At 40.7% G+C, this 27,754-nt stretch overlaps 2 protein-coding genes across 2 annotated transcripts; both read left to right on the forward strand.

Annotated features, from left to right (window-relative positions):
* Nucleotides 1–5,390: 5,390 nt before the first annotated feature.
* Nucleotides 5,391–13,262, forward strand: LOC129762291 (TATA element modulatory factor). Its single transcript, XM_055760433.1, has 3 exons — nt 5,391–7,130; nt 10,923–12,362; nt 12,439–13,262. The coding sequence occupies exons 1-3, from the start codon at nt 5,574–5,576 to the stop codon at nt 12,640–12,642; spliced, it is 3,201 nt and encodes a 1,066-aa protein (XP_055616408.1). The 5' UTR covers nt 5,391–5,573; the 3' UTR covers nt 12,643–13,262.
* An 8,313-nt stretch (nt 13,263–21,575) lies between these two features.
* Nucleotides 21,576–23,752, forward strand: LOC129761942 (rabenosyn-5). The gene is made up of 3 exons (XM_055759800.1): nt 21,576–21,884; nt 21,959–22,604; nt 22,661–23,752. The coding sequence occupies exons 2-3, from the start codon at nt 21,961–21,963 to the stop codon at nt 23,580–23,582; spliced, it is 1,566 nt and encodes a 521-aa protein (XP_055615775.1). The 5' UTR covers nt 21,576–21,884; nt 21,959–21,960; the 3' UTR covers nt 23,583–23,752.
* The last annotated feature ends 4,002 nt before the right edge of the window (nt 23,753–27,754 follow it).

Here is a 27,754-nt window from a genome sequence, read left to right on the forward strand (position 1 = left end):
CGGTCAAAGCAGCAACAACGTGAAAGGCTACCCTCCAATTTTCATAACCTCCTATTCATCCAAGATCCTGGAAAAAATGCCTGGTCACCTTTCTAACCGAAAATAGAAAATTGGACTATCGACAGTTCACTTTCCGACCGGGTATGGGCACCAACAACTACTTCGCGACCCTCGGAGACGTGATATCCGAAGCCAACAGGAACCGTCAGCACATGGAGATGGTAGCACTGGACCTGGAAAAGGCATACAACAGAACATGGATCCCGTTAGTGCTGAAACCTCTGGCAGATTGAGGCGTTGACGGAAAATCACTGCACTGCATCAAGAACTTCGCCACACGCCGAACTTTTGAGGTCAAAATTGGTAACATCAGCTCCCGAGTTTTCCACGAGGAAACAGGAGTACCTCAAGGTTCTGTTCTTGCCGTCACCCTCTTTCTCATCGCCATGGATAGCCTGTTCCAGGGCCTGCCTGGGGGAGTCTTCGTGTTGGTCTACGCGGACGACATTCTTCTGATGGCAGTGGGTGACACCCATAGGTTTCCACGCATCAGGACACAGGCAGCTACTAATGCCATCGGCCGAGAGAGGATTTAGACTTTCAGCGCAGAAGAGCGGCCGTATGGTGATATGCAGCGACAGACATCAGGGTCCCTACTCCAGGGTCCAGTTATACAAAAACAACATTCCTCGCCGAAAAACGCTAAAGATCCTTGGAGTGTTGGTTGACCACAAACTTAGCTTCCTCCGCCATTTCGAGGAAGTTAAGAAGAACTGTGCCACCCGGTTGAATCGGTTGAAAACTATTTCTAAACCGCACCGGAGCAACAACAGAAATATCCGGCTACGGGTGGCCAAAGCTATCATCAGCAGCCGCCTCACCTATGGCCTTGAACTGGCGTGTTTGGCTGGATACAAGCTCCCAAAAACTCTGGCACCGATCTACAACAAAGCACTACGGACTGTCTCCGGTCTACTGCCATCAATACCAGCTGCCTATCTGTGCGCTGAAATTGGAGAACCTCCTTTTGATCTTATCATACACTCGGCGATCGTAGCCAGACTGCCAGTTTCTTGTCGAAAACCAGCGGTAGAGGCCACCCACCTGACTGCCCTTAGCAACACGATCCTGCAGCGGGTGGTGCTTCCCAAGCGTTCTCGCCGAGAACGGTATCAGGACCAACTTTCGAGCCGGGCGAGCTCGATCGGTCGGCTTGAATATTTCAGGGCCATCATAGCAGAAAAATACCGTCTCCACGAGATCAGATACTCGGACGGCTCGAAAAGACCATCAGGAGTTGAATTTGGGGTAAGCGATTGTAATAATAGTCTGATTTCCAGCAAGAAACTCGCGGACATCTGCCAGGTCTTCTCAGCCGAAGTGGCCGACATCTTCGAGGCAACTACAACTTCATTTTCCAAGCCGTTGTTAGTCGTCTTCGTTTCGGCAAGCGCCATTGTTGCCATCGGTGCGATCAGGTCCAAACATCCATGGTTACAGGCCATCAGGAAGTACATATTAGCCAACACTGTGCTCATGTGGGTCCCTGGACAAAACGGCATCGCAGGGAATGAAGCGACCGACAGGTTTGCCGGAATCGGTCACACCAGACCGTTTTTCACTCGGGATGTGCCGCTTGACGATGTGAAGTTGTGGATCACCATCTCTTTTCGCACCTTTTGGACCGAAAGGTGTTTCGCAGAGAGGGCAGTTTCTTAGAAAAATCAAGGGCTCGATTGTCAGGTTTGACGATGTTAAAGAAATGAAAGAACATCTAATCCTGTCCAGACTGAGGACCGGTCACTGCTCGGTCTCACACGGATTCAAGAGAGGACCTTTCCATCTACTCTGTGACCACTGCCAAATCCACAACTCCGTCGAGCACTTCTTGTATAGTTTGATGATCTGCGAAACCTTCATGGAATCAGCGGGAGTGTGAGAGACATCTTGAGGGACGATTCAGCAAGAGTAGCAGCGCTTTTCTGCTACCTAAAAGATGCCGAACTATTTTTTAAGATCTAACGTCTGAACAATGGATCAGTCAAGAAGATCCTTGTTCCTTCCCCTCCATGGTGAAGGAGAATAAGAACACTTCGGCATCTTCAACGGCACGGCGTCCTTTCTACTGGGTTGGAGCCATGGTCCGAGTTTTTTGTTAAGTTATGTCTCGTAAAAGGATTTATATGTGTTTAGTTTTTATGTGCAATCTGTTCCCAACGAAACCTCGCGGCAATGCCGTCGATAAAGAGGCAAACCAGCGCAGGAGGCTGAAAACCTCTCAAATAAAGAACAAAAAAATGGTAGGAAGAGGTAAGAATCATGATTCACTGAGGTAAGTGATGTGATTATGTAAACGCGAGCTTTCGACCGCTCAACAAAACGAAATTCCAAAATTCATATACCTCAACACGCGGCAGAGATCTCTAAGTATCCTGAGAAGGAAAATCTGTAAAATTCATTAGACCGTCTATATATTATATAAGCATTCTGAAAATTGAGACTGCAGCTCATATCTTGGCGCATCATTTTAACCAAGGGAAAAACAAAAAGAAACGATATGAATATTGCCTTGCTGCAGTGGCAAACTTTCAGTTTATGATTTCCCATCGTATTGAACAGACATGCAAAGTTGTTTGCATCAGAATGCATTCTCAGGATATGCACAATGTAAACTGTGCGGTACAAAGCCAGCGAGCAGCTCACAAAAGTTGTGCTCAACGCGAAATCGCTCCGAAGGTCGATTGTGTATTGTGGATGAATGCTCTCATACCGCATTGCAATTTTGATCTTTTTATAAATATTCACCGCTTTTATTTTCATACAGTCAGGTGGCGAGTGTTTATGTATGATTGAATCACACGTACGCACTGTTGATTTTGTTCATTATCAAAGGTGCGTTGACAACGAAAATTGTGGGGGATCAAAAGATGTATTGGACAGCACGACTAGTGCCAAAATGACTCATTTTTCTTCAAAAAGTTCATTGCAATCAAGTAGCTGAAGACATACTTGAACGATCAAATTTTGATCCCACGTTCATTCATGGCTTACTTACTGGCGAAATGGTCCCGTGTGACTTTTTGTGAGCTACCTTCCTTTGATTGCGATCTGATCCTAATCCGCTCATTATGATGGAGCGAATCATTTGAACAGCTCAAGAGTGGATGTCACGTCTCTGGTGTTGAACGGACATGCCAAGTTGTTGCTTCACAATGCCTTCTCAGAATATGCACAAAGTAAACCGTGGTCGGCGAACAGAGTCAACTCGGCGTTTTGGGGCCACTTCAGTTCCTTATTCTCTTTACATGGACACATCACCCCTATTACATTGAATTCAAAATAAATTTTATGGCGAAAAAGTCACAGGAGGGTTGTGTCCGAGAAGAGGTTGTTGGGGAACACATTTCGTTAGGAACAAAAAAGTTTCCCCTACTTTCATGTATTTGCAATGCCGATTTCCCCCAGGCAGCTTGGTTTTGATGTCTCTGTTAGGGACCCGCCGCATGTGCGGTCAATTTCGACCAGAGATCGAAATGCTCGCCGATTTGAGACGAAAAACATCCATTTTCACCCAGAGGGAAAAATAGCTGAGAATATAGGAGGCGAGAGAATGTTATACGCTCACTTCGATTCTCGCGAGAAACGCAAAGCCGATTTTTATTTTTCGGTGAGTTATGATTGCCGAAAAATGGTTTCGTTTTCAGTGACTCCTTGATGCCGATAATGGTTTTTCACTTCTTCAGTACAGCTGAAAACATGCGGCAATATTGGGTTTCATCGTGAAGTGAACATGAGATGGAGTAATATTTGTACAATTCAGACGCTGTCCAAATGCAGATCGTTTTACGCTGCTCTAAAAGACTAACTAATGTTGGTAAAGTTAGCTTTGATTTTTCGCTCCATATGTTCAGTACCAAATGAGAGACGAAAAAGCATTCTCGTTTAACTTCAGAGATAGAGATTTTCCACATCTCTTTTTCTCTGAAAAAGAATTTTCGGTGAAAAGGAAGAGACGAAAATATCAACAATACACGGTTCATCGAAAACTAGATTGATTGACTGAATATTTATCGCGCAGCCGAGCCAGAATTTCGATCTCTGATTTCGACCAATCAGAAGTGGGCTGATTTCCGTTAGGATAGGGGTTGAGATTTTTAAATTGTTCGATAATTAGTTTCATGGCATATATTATTTTCTTCAATATAAAAAATTGTTATGGAGTGCCGAAATCGATTGACGCAAAAATTTCATCAATCCATAATGAAATGGCTGAGCAATAAGCGTTTGAAATTGGACAATTTTCACGATGTGCTCGATTTTCCATTTTCAATTTGTACCCCAATATGTTCCCAAAAGACGTAATCCTACGTCAAAAATAAATTTATCATAAAAATTGCGCTGCGGTTAAGTACCGAATATGACTTGAGGGGTGACTGGTGCGCGCCTATTAGCGAATCTCCAATTAAACCGGCCTAACCAGAAAACTCCCAATTAGCGAGTTTGTACTGTAACGTCAATGGTAAAGGTGGCCGTACACTGTTTGCCCGGAGGTCAAATATTAGATATTTTTTGACAGATAAGGTTTGATTTGATATTTGTACAAACACTATTTTGTTTGCCACTCTTCAATTTTCAACAGTAGTAAACAATATCAAACACCGTACATGGAAAAAATCAACTGAAATATTCAAGGTAACCTAACCATATACCGACAGGTTCGAAGAACCGACTGAAAAAATATTTTAGACATCCAATAATTGAATATTTGCTTGTCGTGTTTTGTGTAGAATATATTTGATCAGTACACGTTGGACAAAATTTATCTGTCAAAAAGAGTCAAATATTTGGCTTCGGTCAAACAGTGTATGAGCACCCTAACGTATAGTTACGTCAAATATTTATGTAAATCACATGCGACCGTTTTCACATACCCGATCAACATCAATTTCGACGTCCAGAAAGATTTGTGGAAAAGAATACTGACGATAATGAACTTTAGGCGGCGGTGACACTGGATGCGGAAAAGTGGTCGTTTGAATTGTATGTGAAAGTATACAACAAGTGAACGTGAACAACCACATTGAGTCGTATTGGTGTGGTTGCATTGCTTCCCCTTTGTTTCGTTCGAATTCTCCAGCTTCTATCGAACAAAATTGTTTGTTCATCTTCATCAGTTATCGTACAATCAAATTTTCGTGCGTACTCCGAGCCAATGTCACCTTAGGCTTACTGTGCATGTGATTGCACTTATGTATTAAAATTAAAATCTAAAATGACAACGCGAATCATATTCCACCTTTGCGTGTAACTACTCACTCAATATTTCCCATGAATCAACCCTTACTGCATCCCTGATCGACCCTGTTTAATGTCAATAAAAACAACGGAGAAGATTCCACACAGAGAAATTGACGTGTCGCAAGGCAAAACGGGAGACGGGAAAGTCAGTGGTGAAAAAATCAACAAAAGTGAAAATTTTGTGCAACACTCTGGCCTGAATTATCACAACGGTGATGTGATTTGCGGTGCCCGGAAAAGCACCCCGAAGCGCAGGAGCCCGAATCGTATGGAGTATGAGTTGGTTCGACACGACGGGCATTGCCAATCTGGCTAAAACTGCTCTCAAGGAGGCCCAGAAGCAAATAGATAAGGCGCTGGACATCAAAGAGGAAGAGGGTGAGGAGGGAGGTGTCGAGAGTCGTTCCGGGGCGATAGCATCCGCTCGTGGTGGTAGCAAGACAGAACCATGTACTCCAGTGAGCACGGAAGCGAAGGGCGGTGGCAATGTCGGGAAGGGTCAGGTCGACAGTATCTGGGGTTCGTTCACGGGGTCCTTTTTCGAGCAACCGATAACAACGGCTAACGTAACGGTGACGAAAGCTCCGTCGAGCTTGAAGCGCAAAAGTTTCGAAGATTCCGGCATGGCCGAGGTTCCCAAGTGTAGCTTCAAGGAGGATCCGGCGACGAGTGGTTCACCGGAGAATAGCTCCGAATCGATCGAACTGTTGAGTCCAGTGACGACACCAGGCTCGGCGCTAACTTCCCCCAGCTCGGGCCTAACGGTTCAGGAATCGGAATCGGTGGAAATTATGAAGGTTCTGGGAACGCCATCGAGCATTTCCTCGCCGGAGTCGATTACGACGATGGACCAAAGCCCGATCGAGACCGATGGGGCGAGGTTTATGCCCGCAGATTTGGAAGACGATGACATCAGCGTGGAGGAGGATTCGATGTCTTATACTCTATCGGAGCAACCGATCACAGTGATGGAGACGAGTGATACCAGTGGGGCTCCGGTGGTCACGGTGGCTCCCAGCAGGAGTAGCCTTCATTTGAGTTTGGAAAAAACATCGACCACAGCACGACAGATGACGTTCTCAGAGATGTCCGTCTGTGACACGGAGGATTCCAATGATTCCGAAGCGACGGTCACTTCTGTCGACAAGCAAAGCAAACTGTCGGATGATCAAATGGAGAAATCGTACGAAAATGTTGAGATCCAAACACAAATCTCGGATTCTACCCACAGTTTTGAGGAGATTCAAGCCGTACACATCCCGTTGCCGATGGATTCGAAGCAGCATGAAGCCTCCTCTTCGCATAATTCCGGGGACGAGATCGAGACGGCTACCTCGTCCGATATAGAGGTAATATCAAGCCCAAATGGGGATTCGAGTAGCACCCATAGCGGGGCCTATCGGGCGAGTCCGTTGAAAATTCCGGACGGCAAGAGTAATATCGATATTATGATGATCAAGAAGCGTGGCCACAACCGGGAGCCATCGGAGGTTTCGCTGCAGAGTGGGAACAGTGACGATGTCAGCGAGACGGAGCGCCTGTTGCGTCGAATAACGGAAGTTTCCGAGATTCTCGAGCAGCGTGAGTATCGGCTGCTGGAACTAGGCCGGCAGAATGCCGAATTGCACGAGCAGAACTGTTTGTTGAACGCCCAGCTGGAGTCGAAACAAAAGCGAGCCGACAGCAGCGAATCGGAGGAATACACCCAACGACTTTCGGCACTGGAGAAAAAGTTCCAACAGTCCATACGAGAGCGGGAGGCTCTCAAGCGGCAGATGGATGCCGCGCGGATTGAGGCGCAGGGAAAAATAAGTCGCACCGAGCTAGCGAAGGTAAGATTTTTTCTTCCCAGTATGTATATTTATTTAGGCTCTTTTGGCGGTAGACTGAAGGGGTCGAGAATTCAATATTTTTACATTTTAATTTATAAAATGTGTTAATAGAACAGAACCGATTAATAGCGGTTGGCTCGAGGTTAGTGTTTGTAGGTTATTCTTTGAGTAGTCGATGAGAGATATTGGGATGCAGCTGATCATGAAGCATCCACCATAGTTAGCGAGTCCGCTTTCTCATTCTCCGGAATCGATCGATGGGAGGGAACCAATGTTGACGTAATCTTGATTAATTTTTTGACCAAAACACTCAATAGTTATCGTATTCTTGTCTAGAAATAAGATGAGAAAGGTGCACTTCGTGCGAAAGATACTTATGGTATCTATATATTTAAAAATGAAATTCTGTCTGATTCTTATGGAATTAGAAACTGCTAAACCGATTGGCGTGAAAATTTGTATGTAGAGGTTTTTGGGACCGGGGTAGGTTCTTATAATTGTTTGAAACCCCTTTCCCTCTCTAAGAGGAGCTCTCATACAACACAGATTTCTGCATAGCTCGTGAACTAATCAAGCTAATTGGGCCAAATTTTGGAAAACTGAAAGAAAATGGGAAAATTCCGGATTAGATAAAATAATATGGGGGAAATTCTGGCACAAAAATAACTGGCAAAAATCCTGACATGAAAATAAAACGGACTCTAGAAATAAATCCGGACCAACGGAAACAAAAATATGCGGATAAACGGAAAAATTAAAAAAAATTGTTTGTGTCCGGACTGTGATTGGACTTGTGAATCGTAAGCAAAAAAAAATCGAACAAAAAAGATCGGAAAAAAATGCGGACAAACGATTTTTCTGAATTCGAAAAAAAAAATAACGCGAAAAATTTGAAATAAAACGGAATCAAAAATCCGAATGCGAAAAAAAAATCGGGCCTGAAAAAAATTAACAAAAAAAACAAGGACACAAAAAAATTGTTTTCAAAAAAAAAACAAGATAAGCGCAAGAAGATCATACACTCAAAAACGGGGAAAAAATCGGAAAAAATCTCGACATGAATAAAACCGGACAAAAACCAAACGGTAACAAAAAACCTGAACAAACGAACTAAAATCGGACTGGATCGGAAAAATACTGGATCAACAGATAAAGGAAAAAACACGGACACATGGGCAAAAACATAATGTACGAAAAAAATCGTACAAACGGAACCGAAAATTTGGACAAACGGAAAGAATTTGAATACAGAAAGACGCAAGAAAAAAATACGAGCACGGAAATAAAAATATATGGAAGAAATGCGAACATATGGTATAAACACACACGAAAAAAATCCTGGCACGAAGAACTGTGGACAAAAGTTTTTTTTTGTTTCATTACGGCAAAACAGTATGACGCGAAAAGATTCAGACAAACAAAATCAAAAATTCGGACAAACAACAACAAAAATGGCCCAACAGAAACATAAATCCGGTAAAAAGAACAAAATACGGTCCCATAAAAGATACGCAAAAAAATTGGAAAAAAAACCTGACACAAAGTAAACAGCACAAACGAAAACAAAATTATCGGACAAAAAAAAAGTCCAATTCAAAGGAAACAAAAATCCAGATAAACGTGAAAAATATGATCACAAAAAAATGGGCCCGAAAAAAATTTTGAACACAAACAATAAATCCTGCAAAAACAGAAACAAAATCGTACATAAAAAAGTCGAAGACAAAAAAAAAACGGAAAAATCTTGAAGGGAAAACGAAACAAAATTGCACCCACAAAAATAATCCATACACACCAAAATAACTCGGATACACAAAAGACCGACACAAAATCAATATCTTGGCATAGGAAAAATCATATATAACAAAAAGGTCAAAGGAACGGAAACGAAAATCGAACATAAAAAAACCAACGTAAAAAAAACAAAATCCGAACACGAAAGAAACCCGACACACGAAAAAATTAAACTGGTAAAAATAAAAAATCAGGGCAAACGAAAAATTAAATTTTTTTTTTTATGTCCGGGCCGTGATTGGACTTGTGAATCGTACGCAAAAAAAATCCAACAAAAAAGATCCGAAAAATTGCGAACAAACGATTTTTCTGAAATCGAAAAAAAATTAACGCGAAAAATTCGAAAGAAAACGGAATCAAAAATCCGAATGCGAAAAAAATTAACAAAAAAACATGGACACAAAAAATTGTTTTCAGAAAAAAAACAAGATAAATGCAAGAAGAAGATCATACACTAAAAAACGGATTAAAAAATCGGAAAAAAAATCTCGACACGAAAAAAACCGGACAGAAACTAAACGGAAACAAAAAAATAAACACAAAACAAATACTGGATCAACAGGAACTAAAAACCGACTAAAGGAAAAAAACACGAACACATGGGCAAAAACATCATGTACGAAAAAAAAAGCCTCACCCGAAAAAAATCGTACAAACTAATTAATTTCTGTAATTTAAATACAGAAAAACGCGAGAAAAAAATACGGGCACAAACCAACGGAAACAAAAAAATATGGAAAAAATGCGAACATATGGAATAAAAATCACACACGAAAAAAATCCTGACACGAAGAAATGTGGACAAAAAAAACGGACAAAATACGGTCCTATAAAAAATACGCAAAAAAAATTAAAACGAAAAAAAAGCTGACACAAAGTAAACAGCACAAACGAAAACAAAATGATCGGACCCAAAATAGATCCAGTTCAAAGGAGACAAATATCCAGATAAACGTGAAAAATATGAACACAAAAAACGGAAAAATCTTGAAAGGAAAACGAAAAAAAATTGCACCCACAAAAACAATCCATACACACCAAAATAACTCGGATACACAAAAATGACGGACACGAAATCAATATCTTGGCATAAGAAAAATCATATATAACAAAAAGGTCAAAGGAACGGGAACGAAAATCGAACAAAAAAAAAACAACGCAAAAAAAAACAAAATCCGAACACGAAAGGATCTGCCATACAAATGGAAAACAAATTTCTGCATTACTCGAGAATTATTCAAGTAAATGAAACCAAATTAGGCATATGGAGTTTTTAGGGTGCAATAAATGTTTCTATGGTGGTTAGGCACTTCACCCCCTTCTCTAAGGAGGAGCTGCCATACAAATAAAACACAAACTTCTGCATGACTCGAGAACTAATCAAGCAAATGGTGCCAAATTTGGGATGTGAGAGTTTTTGGGTACGAGAAATGTTTCTATGATGGTATGACACCCCTTTCTCCTCGGGAAAGGAGAGGGAGTCCCTTAAAAATAAAGTATATATTGAAACCAAACATGATAATTCAAAATTTTCGGAAAACTCTGAAGGAAAATGGGAAAATTCGAAAAATTCAATTCGCATGTGTTCTACAATTACATATTGACAAGCGTTGTTATTTCATTTGATGTTTGCGGTAGCGAAATTGATCTTCGTTCGAAAGTGGAAATGGATTTCAATATGATAAAACGCATTCCTATATCGTCTTCTATCTATATAAATAAAAATAGATCGCCGAATGTGTTGATAAGAGCAAAACTCGAGGAATTGTCCGATTTAGGGCTGTCTTTATTCTGTCATATTTTCTGTATCAAACATTTATTCCATGCAACGGAGAAACATGTTATTTACAAGTGGATGAAAAATCTTGCACGAGAATAGGAAAACGTGGATGTGATAACGAAAAATAAATTTTGTGCGGGACGAAGTTTGTCGGGTCAGCTAGTAGATCTATAATAATGTATCCTAATTTGTTATACTGTTTCAACTTGTTCTTTCAGGTCGTCGCGGAAAAAGACTGTATGATAGAAGAGCTGAAGAAGGAGGGCGAGAATTTGTCCAAGCAGGTCCTCAACCATTCCAACATTACGAAAAAGCTTCGCTTGAAGGAAAGAGAGAACGAAGCGCAGATTAAAAAGCTGAAAGAAGACATCGATGATCTGACGGACGAAACCGAGCGGCTGAAGCGTTCGTTGTCAGCGAAGGAGGAAGTGGAACGGTCTCAGATCGATGCGGTTCACAAGTTGTCCTCGGAAAAGAAGAAGCTGGAGAAGGAAAAAGGTTCACTGAAGAGTCAGTTGGAAGACCAGACGCAAAAATTCGAAACCCTGAGGAATAGCTTTGATTTTGCGAAGAAAGAACTAAGCGAAAAGACAGAAGCTTACCAGGAGCTAGTGAGGAAGTCCTCATTGCTGGCCAGTATGGAATCCGAGCACAGCCACATCCAGCGAGTGAACGAGCAGCTCGGTTCCGAGCTGGAAGATTTGCGGGAGAAACTGCGACAAGCTGAAGCGGAATGCGCCCAACGAATTCAGAGACTGAAAAACGAAAATAGCGAGCTTCTGCAGCGCGTTGAGGAGGTGGAAACACGTGCCGAGGAGGAGAAAAACGCCACCGCCATGGTCACCGTTCCCTTGATGAAGCAAATCGAATCGCTGCAAAATGCACTGCGAAATAAGGAGCGGCTGTGGGAGCAACGGGAGGCGGATAGCTCCCGCAAACTGGATGACGCGTTGGAAAAATCCAAAGTCTCCGGTGATAACGAGCGCGGTTTGAAGGAGCAAATATTCTCCCTCAACGGTCGCATTTCCAATCTAGAAGAACGCCTGACCGGTGCCCTCTTCAGATCCGAGGAGTTGACGAACAATCTCCAGCAGAAGCAAATCGAGATGAATCTGCTCGAGAGCGATTACAAAGCTAAACTGAAAATCGCGGAAGACGATCGAAAAAGCTTCAAATGTAGACTGAGTGAATTGGAAGCGGTGACCGCGGATCAGGACCGCAAACTTCTTCAGAAAAACGAACAACTGGAGTCTCTCAGACAGCATCAACAGCAGCAACAGCAGCATACGGGACACCACAAGCAGGAAACTGCCACGATGGGCAACCGGCAGTCTCCTCCTTCGCCATCCTCGCAAGGTATGCTGGGGGAATCCCGGACATCATCTCCAACGCCCAGTATGGGCAATCTTTCCTTGCCCGAATCGATCGGTAGCATTCCCTGGAACCAGGTGGACGACGAGATGGGTTCCGTCAGCGGTCGGCAAACCATTGGCGGTGCGCCGCTGCTCCACACGACTTCGCTGCTGGAGAACCTGCAAGCCACGCTCAAGCAGCGAGACGGTGAAGTCTATCAGCTGCAGTGGGAACAGTCCCGATTCCAGCAGGAACGAAACGTACTGAATGCGGAAATTTCCAACCTGACGGTGGAGCTGGAAAATGTAAGTTTTGTTCTTCTCATCGGTTCTTGTTTGACAAAATTACTTTTGCACATTTCGTTTTCTCATCTCAACGCAGCTCCGCGAGAAGGCTGATCGCTGCGAGAAGCTCGAGGAAGAATTCGCCCAGCTGCAGGAACGCTACGATGCACTGCTCCAGCTGTACGGGGAGGCCGTGGAGAAAACGGAGGAACTCAAGCTGGACCTGGTGGATGTGAAGGAGATGTACAAGCTGCAGATTGACGATCTGCTATTGCAGGTCGCCGAAGGGAGTAAGTTATAGTCGGTTCAAACTGTGACCGTTTTGGTGTTCTTCTGTGAACGAAAGAGAGGTGCAACGATCGATGTGATGTGCGTTGATGTTCGTTCGTTTCACAGGCTGCGGCAGCGCGTGTTGCCGCTACTATTCGCGTAGTTATGTTTCCCCTGGGGATACCGTAGTTCTGCTTGTCAGGTTTATTTGTGCAGCGAATACAGCGCAGCAATTGTAAATATCGAAGTGCTACTTTTTGGAAATCAAAACGTGTTAGGTGCGTCACAGCTGGGTAACTTTTCTTGATATCATACCGAGACATAAGTTCGCTTTTACTCACGGTAGAAAGTAGATTGCGGGGAGTAGTTACTACGATCGGCATATCCGCCAAGACTTTGGCTTGGCTATATCAGTGGACTTGGGGCAGTTAGGTGGAATAGCAGTTTTTAAGAATCAGAAGGGAAAGATTTATTAGTCGGAGTGTCGTACGTCACGGTAAGTTATTGTATCTTCGTGTTGGCGAAACGCTATAATTTATAATAATCACATAAAGCAAACGAGAGGAACAATGATTAACTATAGTGTTCGCGTTGTAAGCACATACGTTTTCGAACTTTTAAGTAAAGATTAATATATTTATCCTCAATAAATACGTATGAACATTATTTCTTCGAAAAGTCCATTTGTAGATTTGTGTATTTGTAGATTATTGGCAAGGACAGGAATGTTAGTATGGTATTCGCCACCCACTCTATAGAGTGGTTCCCTAGCGATTATCATGGAAGGAATAGTTGTTAGTGGAAAGAGGAAAGAATCAGGATTCACTGAGGTAAGTGATGTGATTATGTAAACGCGAACCATCGATCACTCAACAAAACGAAACTCTGAAAATCTCATATCTCAACACTCGGCAAAGATATTTAGGTAACTTGAGAAGGAAAACCTGTAACATTAACACAAACGTATAGGTGTATTCTATCATTTCTCGAGAACTAATCAAGCGAATCGAACCAAAATTTGCATATGGAGATTTTAGGGAGCAATACATGTTTCTATGTTGGTTGGGAAGGGCTACAATAGATGAAACACAAACTTCTGCATAACTTGAGAGCTAATCAAGCAAATGGAGCCAAATTTGGGATGTGAAGGTTTTTGGGTACGAGAAATGTTTCTAAGGTGGTTCAACACTCCGCCCTCCTCTGGAATGGAGAGGGTCCCATATAAATAATATACATATTTCAATCAAACAAATCAATTGAAAATTTTCGGAAAACTCTGAAGGAAAATGGGAAAATTCGAAAAATTCAATTTGCATATGTTCTACTTTTACATATAGCGAATTCGTTTTTGTTCAGTTTCAACCCTATTGTTAAACCCGAAAGCTGTTAGTTTCGCACTGAGATGTTTCACGGGTTCGCACTCGGGTTCACCAATACAACTATACTGAATTGTCAAATTCCGAGTATTGTTTTGGAAAATCTAGAAGTAACTATTATGTAAATGGAAAACCTGCTGCTTTTGCTTTTGTATTATTGGAATCGTAATCCAATTCGGATTCTGATTTTGAAGAGTATATTCGCGTAGACGGCATTAAGCTTCGTGTGCTTTCATTGGGAGGTGAAAAGGATTATGGATTTTCAGGTGAAATAAACATGCTTTCAAAATCAAAATTATGAATGAAAATTTACTTTAACGTATCGAATACTTATTTTATGTGATGAAATAAGAGATTTTTTTCTGAAATTGCTGAAACATATTGAACGAAAACTGTGTCTGATGATGATTTTATATTATAATAGCGTATCCGGTAAACTTCGTCCCGCCCAAAATTTATTTTTCGTTATCATATTCACGTTTTTTTTACTAAGCGCACGTTCATGGGTCCAATCGCAGAACTGTTCATTGATTGATTCACTAATCTACTCTTTAAAATTATCTTTTACTATAAAATTCCTAGTACTTCTACCAAAACTCGTCATTTTAAATATCAGATTATTTTCAGCCACAATTCTTGATCCAGATTTTACAACCAATTGCATGGAATAAATGTTTGATACAGAAAATATGACAGAATAAAGAGAGTCCTAAATCGGACAATTCTTTCTCGAGTTTTGCTCTTATCAACACATTCGGTGATCCATTTTATTTATATAGATAGAAGAAGATATAGAAGTGCGTTTTATCACACTATCAGCCCCCTCTCCTTCAGAGAGAGAGGGGAGGAGTGTCTATCTGCCATAGGAACGTTTCGTGCCCACTAGAACCTTCACATGCCGAATTCGACTCCATTTGCTTGAGTAGTTTTCGAGTTATGCAGAAATTTGTGTTTCCCCCTTAAAGGGGGGGGGGGTGGAGTGTCTAACCACCGTAAAAACATTTATTCCACCCTAAAACCTCCACATGCCAAATTTGTTTTCATTTGCTTAGCAATTCTCGAGTAATGCAGAAATTTGTGTTTTATTTGTATGCATCTAAACCACCGTGTTATTCCAACAGAGTAAAGCATCATTTCATAAAAGTCGGAAGTCCTTCACATGATTTATAGAACTGGGGCTTCGATTCTGGGCTATCCTGCTTTTTTGCCAGTTCCAACCCCAATCGATAACTTATGTAGATTGATCGCACGAAGAATAGAAGAATAGAACTGCCGAATAATAGGCAGTATGTGAGTTTTATTGAGCTTAAACGAGCAACTACCTCTGTGTGGAGCAAGATTCAAGTTTCCACATCCCGTAGCTTGACCGAAAACGTTGTTTGGATTGATTAGAAACTAAGGATGGTCTACGAATTATAAACTTGTTGTAATTCATGCGAAATTTGTTGTTAATTTTGTAAAGAAGTGACACGTAATGTATTATTTTTTTAAATTGCTCAAATTTCAATTCCTTGCGAAAGTGTATATTTTTGGAAAAAGTATGTCTGTTCTCAGGCACCAAATCGTTTTTTACCGCGCAGAACTGTAGTCAAAAACCAGGATCTCATTTTAAGGGACTGTTTCGAAAGATGACACACGAACGAGAGTGTTTGAATATGTTTTTAATATAAAAACAACAATTTAAAACACATTAGTCAGTAGGTACACATCTAAAGTTCACAACGAATTGAAAAAATCTTGTTTATATTTCATTATTATACACATTTTACATCACTGCTCTTTCAAGCAAAAATATTTCCGACCAGTAGGGCACCCATGTTCAAATTGAATACGACCGCAAAGGGTTAACATGCAACTGTGTTTTTTATTCTTTATTTGAGAGGCTTTCAGCCTCCTGGGCTGGTTCGCCTATGCAACTGTGTATCTATATAAAGATTATCATTATTTTGACATTTTTATACAATTTTGGTACATAGTCATGATTTGCAACTAGAGTATGCATTTTGCATGATTTATTCTGAAATGAAAAAAACCCTCTGACACCAAAACATGAGCAAAACGGTTCAAGGAGAATGATGACGGTCCACGATCAGTAGCTCCAGCCATACTGACTTTTGGAAGAAGATTGTTTGGACCGATTAGAGTAAGTTTGAGGTTTAAAAACACAAAAAAGTGATCAGCCTACTCAATCAACAGTTAAACACGGTGTAGGATGACCACTTGTGTGGGGCTGTTTTTCTTGGAATGGGGTGGACAATCTCGTTAAGATCGGTGTAAAGAAGACTGCTGAGTCCTACGTCAATGTCTTGGATGAAAATTTCAAGCCGTCACTCAGGAAAATGAATATTAAAGGCTATATTTTCCAACAGGACAATGATTCCAAGCACACCTCGAAGGTTGCGAAACGCTATTTTCAGTCCAAAAAGATTAAAATGCTTGAGTGGCCATCCCAATTCCCAGACCCAATCCTATTGAGCATGAATGCACAATACTGGATGAAAAAAACCAATGAATTGAAGTTTTATATAAATTTGAAAATGAATACAAACAATGTCTTGTTTACATCCTTTCCATTGTAAGAAATACGTTCATTTTCCAAAAAAAAAATCATGCAAAAGTATTTGCGTAATGCAGTTAACTTTTTTTCCAACACTGTATATAGGATATTTGGTAACGTATCGAGAAGCTCTTGATCAACCTCATAAATCTTCACAAACTGCTTTATTATTAGTTCTCTGACACAAAATTGCTAGATTATTTACTTCCGTAGCAATTTCATTTTAAGCATCTTCAAATACCACGAATTCTACCATTGTGTTCACACTGACAAGTATTTGATAGGAACATCAGGCGGCTCAAACTTTTTATTGTTAAATACGCAGAACAAGCATGATAGGAATGTTTGAAAATTCTTGAAAATGAAAAACAGATTTCGTTGATTTTTAACACGTTGAGCACAGCATCTGTCCCTAGCGGCCGACATTGAGCTTTTTGGTAGGAAAGTACTGACTGAGTGGGACTGACAGTTACAAAATAATAAATTAAAAATATATACGGTTTGTTTTCCAATGTTTCACAAAATTTGACTACTTTTCAGTCAAATTGCTGACTATTTTCTATCTATACAATAAGTATTCTTGAGAACCGACACTGATATTGTGCAAACGCTTAATGAAAAGCGCAGCAAGAAAAATCGGAGCTTAAAGTGTTAAATATAGATGTGATTGTTTTTTCTCAAATATTTATTTCACTATCCACATGGACATTGACTATACTTCTAACCCCCTCACTGTGAACAATCGTGGACATTATCGTAATTTTGATTATTGACGTTACAGAAGCCTCAATCTTCAAGAATCATTTTTCTTCCGTTTACCGGAAAAGTGACAAAAAATCAAAAAAGCGCCAAACAAAAACATTGGCCAAAACCTACATAAACATTGGCCAAGGTAACAAAATCGAAAGATAGATATTGCGTTACCTCGAAAGAAAGATGGCTCCAATGAGTCTTTATTTTCTTGTTTTTTACTTGAATTGCTTTTTTTTTGTTTTGACGTAGGATTACGTCTTTCGGGAACATATTGGGGTACAAATTGAACATCGAAAATCGAGCACATCGTGAAAATTGTTCAATTTCAAACGCTTATTGCTCAGTCAGTTCACGATGGATTGATGAAATTTTTGCTTCAATCGTTTTCAGTGCTCCATAACAATTTTTTTATATTGGAAAAAATAATATATGTCATGAAACTAACTATCGAACAATTGAAAAATTTCAACCCCTACCCTAACGGAAATACCCACTTCTGATTGGTCGAAAATGACGACACATGCGGCGACTCCCTAACAGAGACATCAAAACCAAGCTGCCTGGGGGAAATCGGCATTGCAAATACATGAAAGTAGGGGGAACTTTTGTTCCTACCGAAATGTGTTCCCTAACAGAGATATCAAAGCCAAGGTGCCCGAGGGAAAACGGCATTGCAAATATATGCAAGTCGGGGGCATTTTTATATTGCAAGTAAGGTTAGTGATACGATTAATTCTAGCAAATAAAATTTAAATTTGGAACTTGGTTGCTTCGAGGAATTTCCAATGACCAATCGTGTACTGTGAAAAATTTAGCATAAGCACACTCAGAAAGTAAAACTTATAAAAGAAAATTGCCTTTTCCATTTCAAATATGTTTTCTCTATATTGAAGTAATATGTTTTTACTGATGAGAAAAATTGATAATTGTGTTCGGTATTGGTAATTATCTTATATTACACTGGTGATTTTTTTTTCTTTAGTTCATCCATACATAACACAGGAAGCATCTCGTCTAGGATCACAGAGGGTGGTTTTCGTCATATTTCGTTCCACTTCGGTATCTTTTATCTGATACGCACCATCCAACGACTGTTTACCATTTTTTTGTCATCATCACTCGGTAAAAACTGGTGGAGTGAACAAACAATATCCAACAACAAAACAAAACGGCCCTTTTCAGGATCACCAAATCATTATCAAAGAGTTTAACGAGGTTATTCTTCAAACATATCCAAAATGAACAGATAGCCTAACGGAATCCTACGTCAACTATGCGGTCGTGTCTCGGACACAACCCTACTGTGACTTTTTTTAAATAAAAAAAAAATCAAATCTAAATTTCCATTGAATGTAGACAATTATTTTCGTGATTTTCCGATAAAAAAGTCATAGGAGGGTTGTGCCCGAGACACGACCGCATAGTTGACGTAGGATTACGTTAGGCTATCTGTTGATTTTGGATATGTTCGAAGAATTACATTGTTAAACTCTTTGACAATGATTTCATGGCCCTGAATAGGACCGTTTAGTTTGGTTGTTGAGTATTGTTTCTTCATTCCACCGGTGTTTACCGAGTGATGATGACAGAAGGGTGGTAAACATTCGTTGAATGGTGCGTATCAGATAGAAGATGCCGCCCTCTGTGACACTAGACGAGATGCCTCCTGTGTTATGTATGGATGAAATATAGAAAAAAAAAACTCACAAATGCAACATAACATAATTTTCAATACCGAGCACAATTATCAATTTTTCTCATCAGTAAAAACACGTTACTTCATTATAAAGAAAGCATATTTGAAATGAAAAAGGTAATTTTCTTTTATAATTTTTATTTTCTAAGTGTTTATTCAACCTTTTATTCACCCCAATGCGAAATTGTAATTGGACCAACAACACCTAATACTATATGTGCAGCATATGAGAAATCACTTTTTCGAATGTTTTTGCACTTTTCAAATTTTTCTCTCTCGTATTAAATTTTCTTGGTTGAAAATGAATACAACAAAACAGACAGCTTAAACCGAACGACCCGTTCTCGAGCGGGAACACACCTTGGTTTTTATTTATGAAATTGAAATAAATCGTTTCATATATCAAGTCATTTTTTACACAACTGCTACCATTTACAATTTTACACTTACACTTTTGCTCAATTTTTCACAATACACGATCGGTCATTGATATGAAATTTCACGAAGCAACCAACATTGAAGTTCTAAATTGAAATTTTATTTGCTAGAATTAGTCGTAGCACTCACCTTACTCACCTTTAAAAATGCCCCCGACTTGCATATACTTGTAATTCCGATTTCTCCCGGGCACATTGGTTTTGATATCTCTGTTAGGGAACACATCTCGGTGGGAACAAAAGCTCCCCCTATTTTCATGTATTTGCAATGTTCTGCTTCGTCTTTTTCTTTGTTCACGGAGACTTAGAATCTTACGATTCATTCGTCTCCGCTTGCAATGTCGATTTCCCCCAGGCAGCTTGGTTTTGATGTCTCTGTTAGGGAACATATTTCGGTGGGAACAAAAACTCCCCTTACTTTCATGTACTTGCAATGCCGATTTCCCCCAGTCAGCGTGGTTTCGATGTCCCTGTTAGGGAACCGTTGCATGTGTCGTCAATTTCGACCAATCAGAAGTGGGTATTTCCGTTAAGATAGGGATTGAGATTTTTCAATTGTTCGATAGTTAGTTTTATGATATATATTATTTTATTCAACATAAAAAAATGTTATAGAGTGCCGAAATCGATTGACGCCACAATTTCATCCATCCATCATGAAATGACTGAGCAATAAGCGTTTGAAATTGGACAATTTTCACGATGTGCTCGATTTTCGATTTTCAATTTGTACCCCAATATGTTCCCGAAAGACGTAATCCTACGTCAAAAATTTGAAGAATATTCACGTGGATAACAGAGGGAAAGCGTATAGTAATTCTCCACGCTTGTCTACGAAGGGGAAGGATCAATAAATTTGAATTTTGTATGTCAGAGATAGGCATTAAAGTGCCTTTTTCGTTCTTTTGGCGATAGCACCTGGAAGAGCTTCAATTTTCTTTGCCAACAGAGAATTTAAATCATCCGATTTCTTCGTTTCCGGATAGATTTTTTTATATTATTCGTTTATTTTTAAACGTTCATTTACATTAGTTTCAAGGAGCCAAATTCATAGTTATATTTTTATAACTATATTTAAACAATTATCTTAAATTTATGGTTAGTATGATAGGAAACCGATTACTCGCGGTCTATTCGAGTTTAGAAGGGTGACATATTTTTTCTGGAAAAGGATGGGATATAAGGATTGTAACAATGTAGATGATCACACCCAGTTCTTAACTCTATTCGTATATCTATAGCGTATTCACATTTCAACTTATTCTACTGTTTATAGCAAGGGGACCAATGACTCGCACAGGAAGAAAAGGGGAGTATAAGTATATAAGGACAATTACACAAGAAGATCGATGTAATCAAGGTCTAACCGAGCGAACACATTTCTAATCGGCACATTGGGCTGTCTTCCTCGGGCCCGAAGGGAGTTTTCTAAATTCGATCTGGCGACAAGATACAACTCGCACGACCAAACAACGTGCTCGATGTCGTGATAACCTTGGCCACAAACACAGAGATTGTTGCTGGCAAGATTGAAACGAAAGAGTAGTGCGTCTAACGAACAGTGATATGTTGGCTCCTGTCAGTTCAATAGGGGTTCTCTAAAGACGTCACCCGGGCATCCCGACTCAAGTCCAAACTTTTGAACCACGGTTTGAGCCTAACTTTAGGGATAATCTAGTGGAGCCACCGGCCCAATTCATTTTCGTTCCACTTGCGTTGCCAGTTAGTGATGGTATTTTTACGGACTAAAGAATTTATCCGTAAACAAAACACAATACGCTTGTGCCGGAGCTCGCTCGTGATCAGTCTGTCTCTTTCACGCTTCAAGGAAATAATTCCCCTTCTGCTTTCTTCCGTACTGTTTCCATATACCGCTCCCCTAACCAACTTAGTGACGAAACGGCCTCACCTAGTACCATAGACCCGTCTTGCTCCAAACGACACATAATTCTCAAATAAAAATATAAATTTTAGCAACCCTAGTAAAAATGATCACTATCATGAAAATGAATTGACCATCCGCGAATGAACGCCATTTGTCCGATTTTGACAGCACCACTTCACCCCATCATTGTTTTCATTTGTTTGTTTTGATTATCACCATTCGCATGTGAGTGTTTCTCTCGTTTCTCTGGTTTCTCTGCTGCGGTTGATTACTCAAGGAGAAAGTGGTTGGCGGAACCTGGCGGAACAGATGATAACAAGAGTCGGAGCGAGAGCGACGAATACGAAAACGTCAAATTTTTATCATTTATTTCCTCGCTCGGCGAACAGACTCGTCATCGGGCCCGATTTCTGCTAACAAGAAATAGTGTTAACTTTAATTGATCTCGCAAAGCAGAGCACGAACACTTTCCATTTTAACGGCTCAGAAACAGTTATCAGTGGAAGGGGGAAGTCGTTTTGTCTTTTTTGCTGCGTAACAAACCCACATAACGGGGCGTTAACAATTTGGTATTTCAAAGCGAGACTTGATAATCAGAATAGTGTTATTTTTTTATTGCCGATTTTATCCTTGACCATTATAGTAATGTCCAATCCATTCGACGATCCCGATGGAGGTTCCGGTGGCATGCTTCTGCTCGGTCCAGTGGATGATTCCGACATCCTGGAGGGGTTTCTCTGTCCAATATGCAAAGCAGACCTCAAAACACCGGAGCGCCTAACGGCGCATGTTGAACAACAACATTCCGAGGAGCAGGATTTACTCAAATCGCTGAAGGAAATGTTCAGTTTTGCAAAGAAAAAGATTCTCAACCTGGACGAAACAGCTAACGACCTGGCGAGAAGCTTCGACAGTTCGCTACAAGTGGGCAAAGCGGACCGCCCGCTGGCGGTTAATCCGATGTTTGTTTCTGGCCAACCAGTGGGCGCAGATTGCGACCATCTTAGCTATTTCAAAGCAGTTAGAAACCCTCGGCTGGAGCGATACGCCTCGGAGACGAACAAACTAATTATAAGACTGGATAAGTTACTCGATGGTCTGCCGAGCGATCCGGATGCGCGGAAGCGTCACGAGCAAAGCAAGGTTCCCTGGATCGACGGGAAGCTGGTCAAGCTGTGTCCCAGTTGTGCGAAGAGTTTTGGACTGACACGGCGGCAGCATCACTGTCGCGTGTGTGGCTCGGTTATGTGCGATGGATGCTCGTATCATCTGGCGTTCGATGAGGCGAGGTAATTCAGGGTAATACTCATTGGAACTATTGTTTAATCTGTTGTTAACTTCGTAGAAGCATCGTTCAACCGGTTAGTCCCGGCTCGGAAAACCCCAAGCTATCAGCCCGACCAGAGGAGCCCTCCAAAGATCACGATTCGTCCGGCTTCCGAGTGTGCGAACATTGCCTGCATCTGCTGATGAATCGCAAGGAGATGCAGGATTCGCGCTCCGATCGACCGCTCATAACGAAACTGTACGACAAGCTGCTTCAGGAGAAGAAAGACGTCGAACCGGACATTCCAATGTATTCGAAGATCATAGACAGCCTGTACGAGGGCGACGCAATCTACCGTCTGTCGGACGCTAGTGCGCTGCGTGAACGGATCGGTCGCGCTGCCGAGCGCATTGATAACATTAGTAAAACCGTTTTGACGATTCCTTTCGCACAAGGAAGCCGCGAGGAGGCACTGAAGAAAGCGATTCGACTCTCTTGCATTTCCTACATCAAAGAGCAGATGTTGTCCATCCCACCGATGCCGGTGGAAGGAGAGATTAAAAAGATTCAGCTACGCAAGAAGCAGGAAACGGCGAGGAGAGTTGAACAGGAGCGTCGGCTGGCTCTGGAGGCGTACGAGAAGTACGAACTGCATTCGGAAGCACATAATGGGAGCTCTAGCTCGAGTACGGCTTCCACGGCGGAGATGACCAACGGGAGATTCTACGGGGCGGCGACCGTCAGCTCCTCGGACAACTGGAGTGGTTACCAGGCGGCGAACGTGGCCGTTTCCAGCAGCACGGATCCACTGATAGATCAGATCAATATCGTCAAGGGGTATATTAAGCAGGCGAGGGAGGCGCTGCGATTCGAAGAGGTGGAAACGCTAGAACGCAATTTAAGTGAACTCACACAGGAGTTCTATCAAAGGCAGCGGAGAGCCACGGTGGCCAGCAGTGCTGGGCCGGGAGCAGGAGCCGAGGAAACGAGTGACCAGTGAAAAATCCCCACAGAGCAATAAGCAAATAGTTGTCTTTCAGCATTAGACTAAGAAGATATTGTTGATGTTATATCTTCGGATTAGTCCCGTTGTTCGCCGCGGGTAGATCACAAGGTATCCAAGAATTATGCTTTTACCGTAATAGTTCATTATAATGTGTTTCAATGAAAGGTCTGTTTGTCATCGACGATTTCCTTAGCATGTCACCATTCCATTAGGTTCGAATGAATCTAAACCAAATGAGATGTGCTCTCTAAAACCTCCATATGCAAATTTTGGTTAAATTTGCTTGATTAGTTCTGGAGTTATGCAGAAATTTGTGTTTCATTTGCATGGTAGCCCCCCTTTAGTGAGGGGGGAGGAGTGTCGAGCTACCATAGAAAAATTTATCGATCCCTAAAACCTCTATATGCTAAGTTTGATTCCGTTTGTTTGAATAGTTCTCAAGTTGTTAAGCAACCTTCCCCTCTCCCCTGTTTAGAGAGGGGAAAGGAGTGTCAAAGCACCATAAGAACATTCATTGCTCCCTAAAACTTTCATATGCCGAATTTGGTTCCATTTGCTTGATTAGTTCTCGAGTTATGCAGAAATTTGTGTTTCATTTGTGTGGCAGCCATTCATTATTTTTTATTTTAAAAGTGTGTTAATGTCATCCTGTAAATTCATGGAAAACCACTCTACGTTTTCACATTTTGACCTACCTGGCAGTTAAGCGTCTTGATTTACACCAGGTTGAGAGTTTGACAGTTCTCGCGAGCCGGAAATGTTTGACGCTGTCAAATGCTGTGTGTTAGTATATGGATGCCCTAAGGGTGATTGTCATAGGATGGTTTAAATATTCTAGCAAAGCATGTAGAAGGGGTACCCATCAACAGAAATTTGAAATTCATAATGCAACTATACAAATCAACCACCTGTCCATCATACTTGACGATGTCCACTTTCTTCGCAACGGGAAGGAGCTCTCGATACACACATACAGTGAAGGGCACAAAAAGAATTCTACCCCTATTTGAAAGCCAATTCCAATATTAAAAGTGTTTTCAAACTTTTCGGTTTTTCAATGCTACATAATGGTAGGTAATTAGTCGACCATTTTGCCATTTCAGTATCGTTTATTTCTTTTTTTTAAAGAAAAAACAAAAAAAATGACTCTTGTTCCCACACGGGTAGTTTTCGGGTATGATATAAAAATCCACTTCATGGTTCATTGAAAAAAAAAATAGAAACAAATAATTAATAGTCAATGTGTCCGCCTCCGGCCTCGATAACCAATTGGCAACGCTTTGGCATACCCTCCACGAGCTTCTGGAGGCGTTCCTCAACGCAGCAAAATAGTTTTGCTTGTTCGTAACGTCGGTTTTGTTCACCTTGTTCAAGTCGGCGCTTTAGGAAGGCCACTCATTGGTTTGTTCCGGGCCGATCGAAAGAATGATACTGTTTTTTCGCAGTGTGCTTTGGGTCATTATCTTGCTGAAGGTAATTTTAATCATGTACCTAATATGAAATCGCTATTTTTTAACGATTATTTATTGCGACATATATTGTGTTGTATGCCATCAGGCAGGAAATTTATACGGCAATTTTTTGCTGGAAACACGAATTGAAAATATAGTAAAAAAGTTAAACAATTCGACGATTGAAATGGGTATGTTTTTTCGATTGCACTAACTACTCGCTTTCTTCCCCGATGCAACGAGCAATTTTGTTGCCTACATACGGGCGTATGCTCACATTGTAAGTCGATGAGTGTTATGAATTATTCTCCATTTGCCGATAATAGGCATTAATCACAATCAATGGAGGGATGATCTCGGAAGATGATTTTACCCTATTGTCCCCGAAGATCAATCAATTCGGGCTCATTCACGTATTTGTCGTGTCGGTCTTGCTACTAGCAATTTATGTAATTGTGGTCCAGGATGTCATAATATCGAGCATGTTGTTTGGTTGTATAAAATACAATTAATGAATTGAACTGACTGCTGATTTAGAAGATCGAAATGGTATACTCACGCATATCAGATTATGATAGCTTGAATAGTCGCGATCTCAATATCATGTTCGCCATATATGTCTTCCTTAGAAGCCCGCTTCTCTTCCTCGAATGCACTTACCCATTCTCCTTTCCCTTTCCTATATATAAGCAGAACTTAGCACCCAATGAGATCAGTTCACTACAGCAGCTACACGAGCTTCCCAAGAAAGCGCTCATGGTCATAGAATACTCAATATACATTGCCTGGCTATAAAGTTATTACAATGTTCCGGGCAACGTGGCGACGAAGGAGAAAATTCTATTTTTATCTATAATACATTTCTGTAGTCATAGATTTATTTGACTTAGGCTTATATTTATGTAGATTTGAACTATTTAGGCTTGTTTTTAAATTGATAAACAATGACTCCTCGTCTTCTTCTGCACAATTGAATAAACAGAAGAAAAAGAGTGATAATGACTTCACTGGTATTTTTGTGTACAGTTTTGAACAAAATGCGGTTCCGGATCGTTATCTTATCTAAACCGTTTAAAGGATACAAGTTCATACAGGAAACGGCAGGCCATTGGATAAGGCCAACATTGCTCGACAAGGCCTATTATGTCGTAATAAGAGACACTCTAATAAGCAAGAACCATTGACTTGTAGCATGTAGCATGTTGAAGAGATGGAATGCCGCCTTAAGAACCCCCGCAGACTGCAGACTTTTGTCGGCCGATAGATCGGTCGGACGACTTACTCAGTATGGAGCGATATGCATATGTGCACACTACAACGAATCGGTACCGGCCGATAAAAAAGTTTGATAGACTTCCCGATTGCATTCAAACTATCCAGTTGGTCAACTATCGGCCGTCCGATTAATCAGTACTGGCTAGCATCGATCTACGCACACACGATGATTGTTTATCGGCCAATAGTTCAATACGCTCTCAATTCGCTCTCGATTCGCTCTCAATTTTGGCATCCGACATACGTGCCGTCAGGGTTGCCAACAATATTTTTCAAGAAACTGGAAGATTGCTCTTAAAAAAACTGGATCCTGTAAAACCATTTTATTTAACCCATTTGAATATACCATAGAAAGCACTCATCGAAAATCTTATTATTTACCAAGTTAGAGCCATTTTGTTGATGCGATATCTCACCTGGCCTGGTACGACCAGAACAATGAACTTCAAACGCGTATTGCTCTAAACTAGTTTTTTCAAACTGGCGTACACGATATCTTTGTTAAAAGATAGATGAACAAATAATGTTATAATGGATAGTAAAAATATTCTTCCATTTATTTTTACGGAGCTCGGAAATCGGAAATGTCCGAAATTCGTGTCTCTACACTAGAATACCCCCTTAAGGAAAATCGGCGTTGATTTATCTAAAATGGTTTTTTTTATCCATTCCAACGCTTGAGAAATATAATTTCCTGCGATGCTTCGTGTAGCATTCATATGGAGTTCATAAAATGAAGAAATTCAATCACTAAAAATCATATCATTCGAGCAAATAAAAATGGCGTTTCCCACCACTCGAACAAAACTGTGAAACAATATTTTCTTCTGAAACCTCTAGAAAATACGGTTTTATTTCGGTAAAACTTGAAAAATCTCGTAAAAATCTTTATTGCTTTATGTCATCCAAATGTGTTCATGTGTCCAAACCGATGAAGATCGTCGTAAAACTGCTCAACAATGTGATTAATTGAATTACATGGGGCCCCGGTTTCTGGTTATAGATCACTGCATCATCAATCGTCTGCTCTTTTTCTTCTAACGCGATTTTTGACATTTTTGGAGTGTTTCTTTTGACTTTGAAAGGATAGCTAAGAAATCTATTTCGTACTCATGAAAAAATTTGATTAGAAGAAATCTATTAATCAATGCAAGGCGCCTGGCCGTTCCTTCGGTTTGACGTTTTTGCGTGGTTTCTTTAGCTCCCATTCATTTACAGTTGAATATGAACATGTGGAAATTGGAACGAGTGGGAGCGGAAAGAAAACACGCAAAAATGTCAAACTGACATCTCCATGCAATGTTACATGCAGTGCTTTATGTATTGGAATTCTGGAACAACTTTTGATAAGATCCCACAATATTATTCCAATACTAAAATGAGCACATTCTATATCGAAACATTTAACATTTTATATCAGGCTTGTCCAAACCAAATTTT

The sequence above is a fragment of the Toxorhynchites rutilus genome, chromosome 1 (genome assembly GCF_029784135.1).
Source record: "Toxorhynchites rutilus septentrionalis strain SRP chromosome 1, ASM2978413v1, whole genome shotgun sequence".
Classification (NCBI taxonomy): Eukaryota; Metazoa; Arthropoda; class Insecta; order Diptera; family Culicidae; genus Toxorhynchites; species Toxorhynchites rutilus.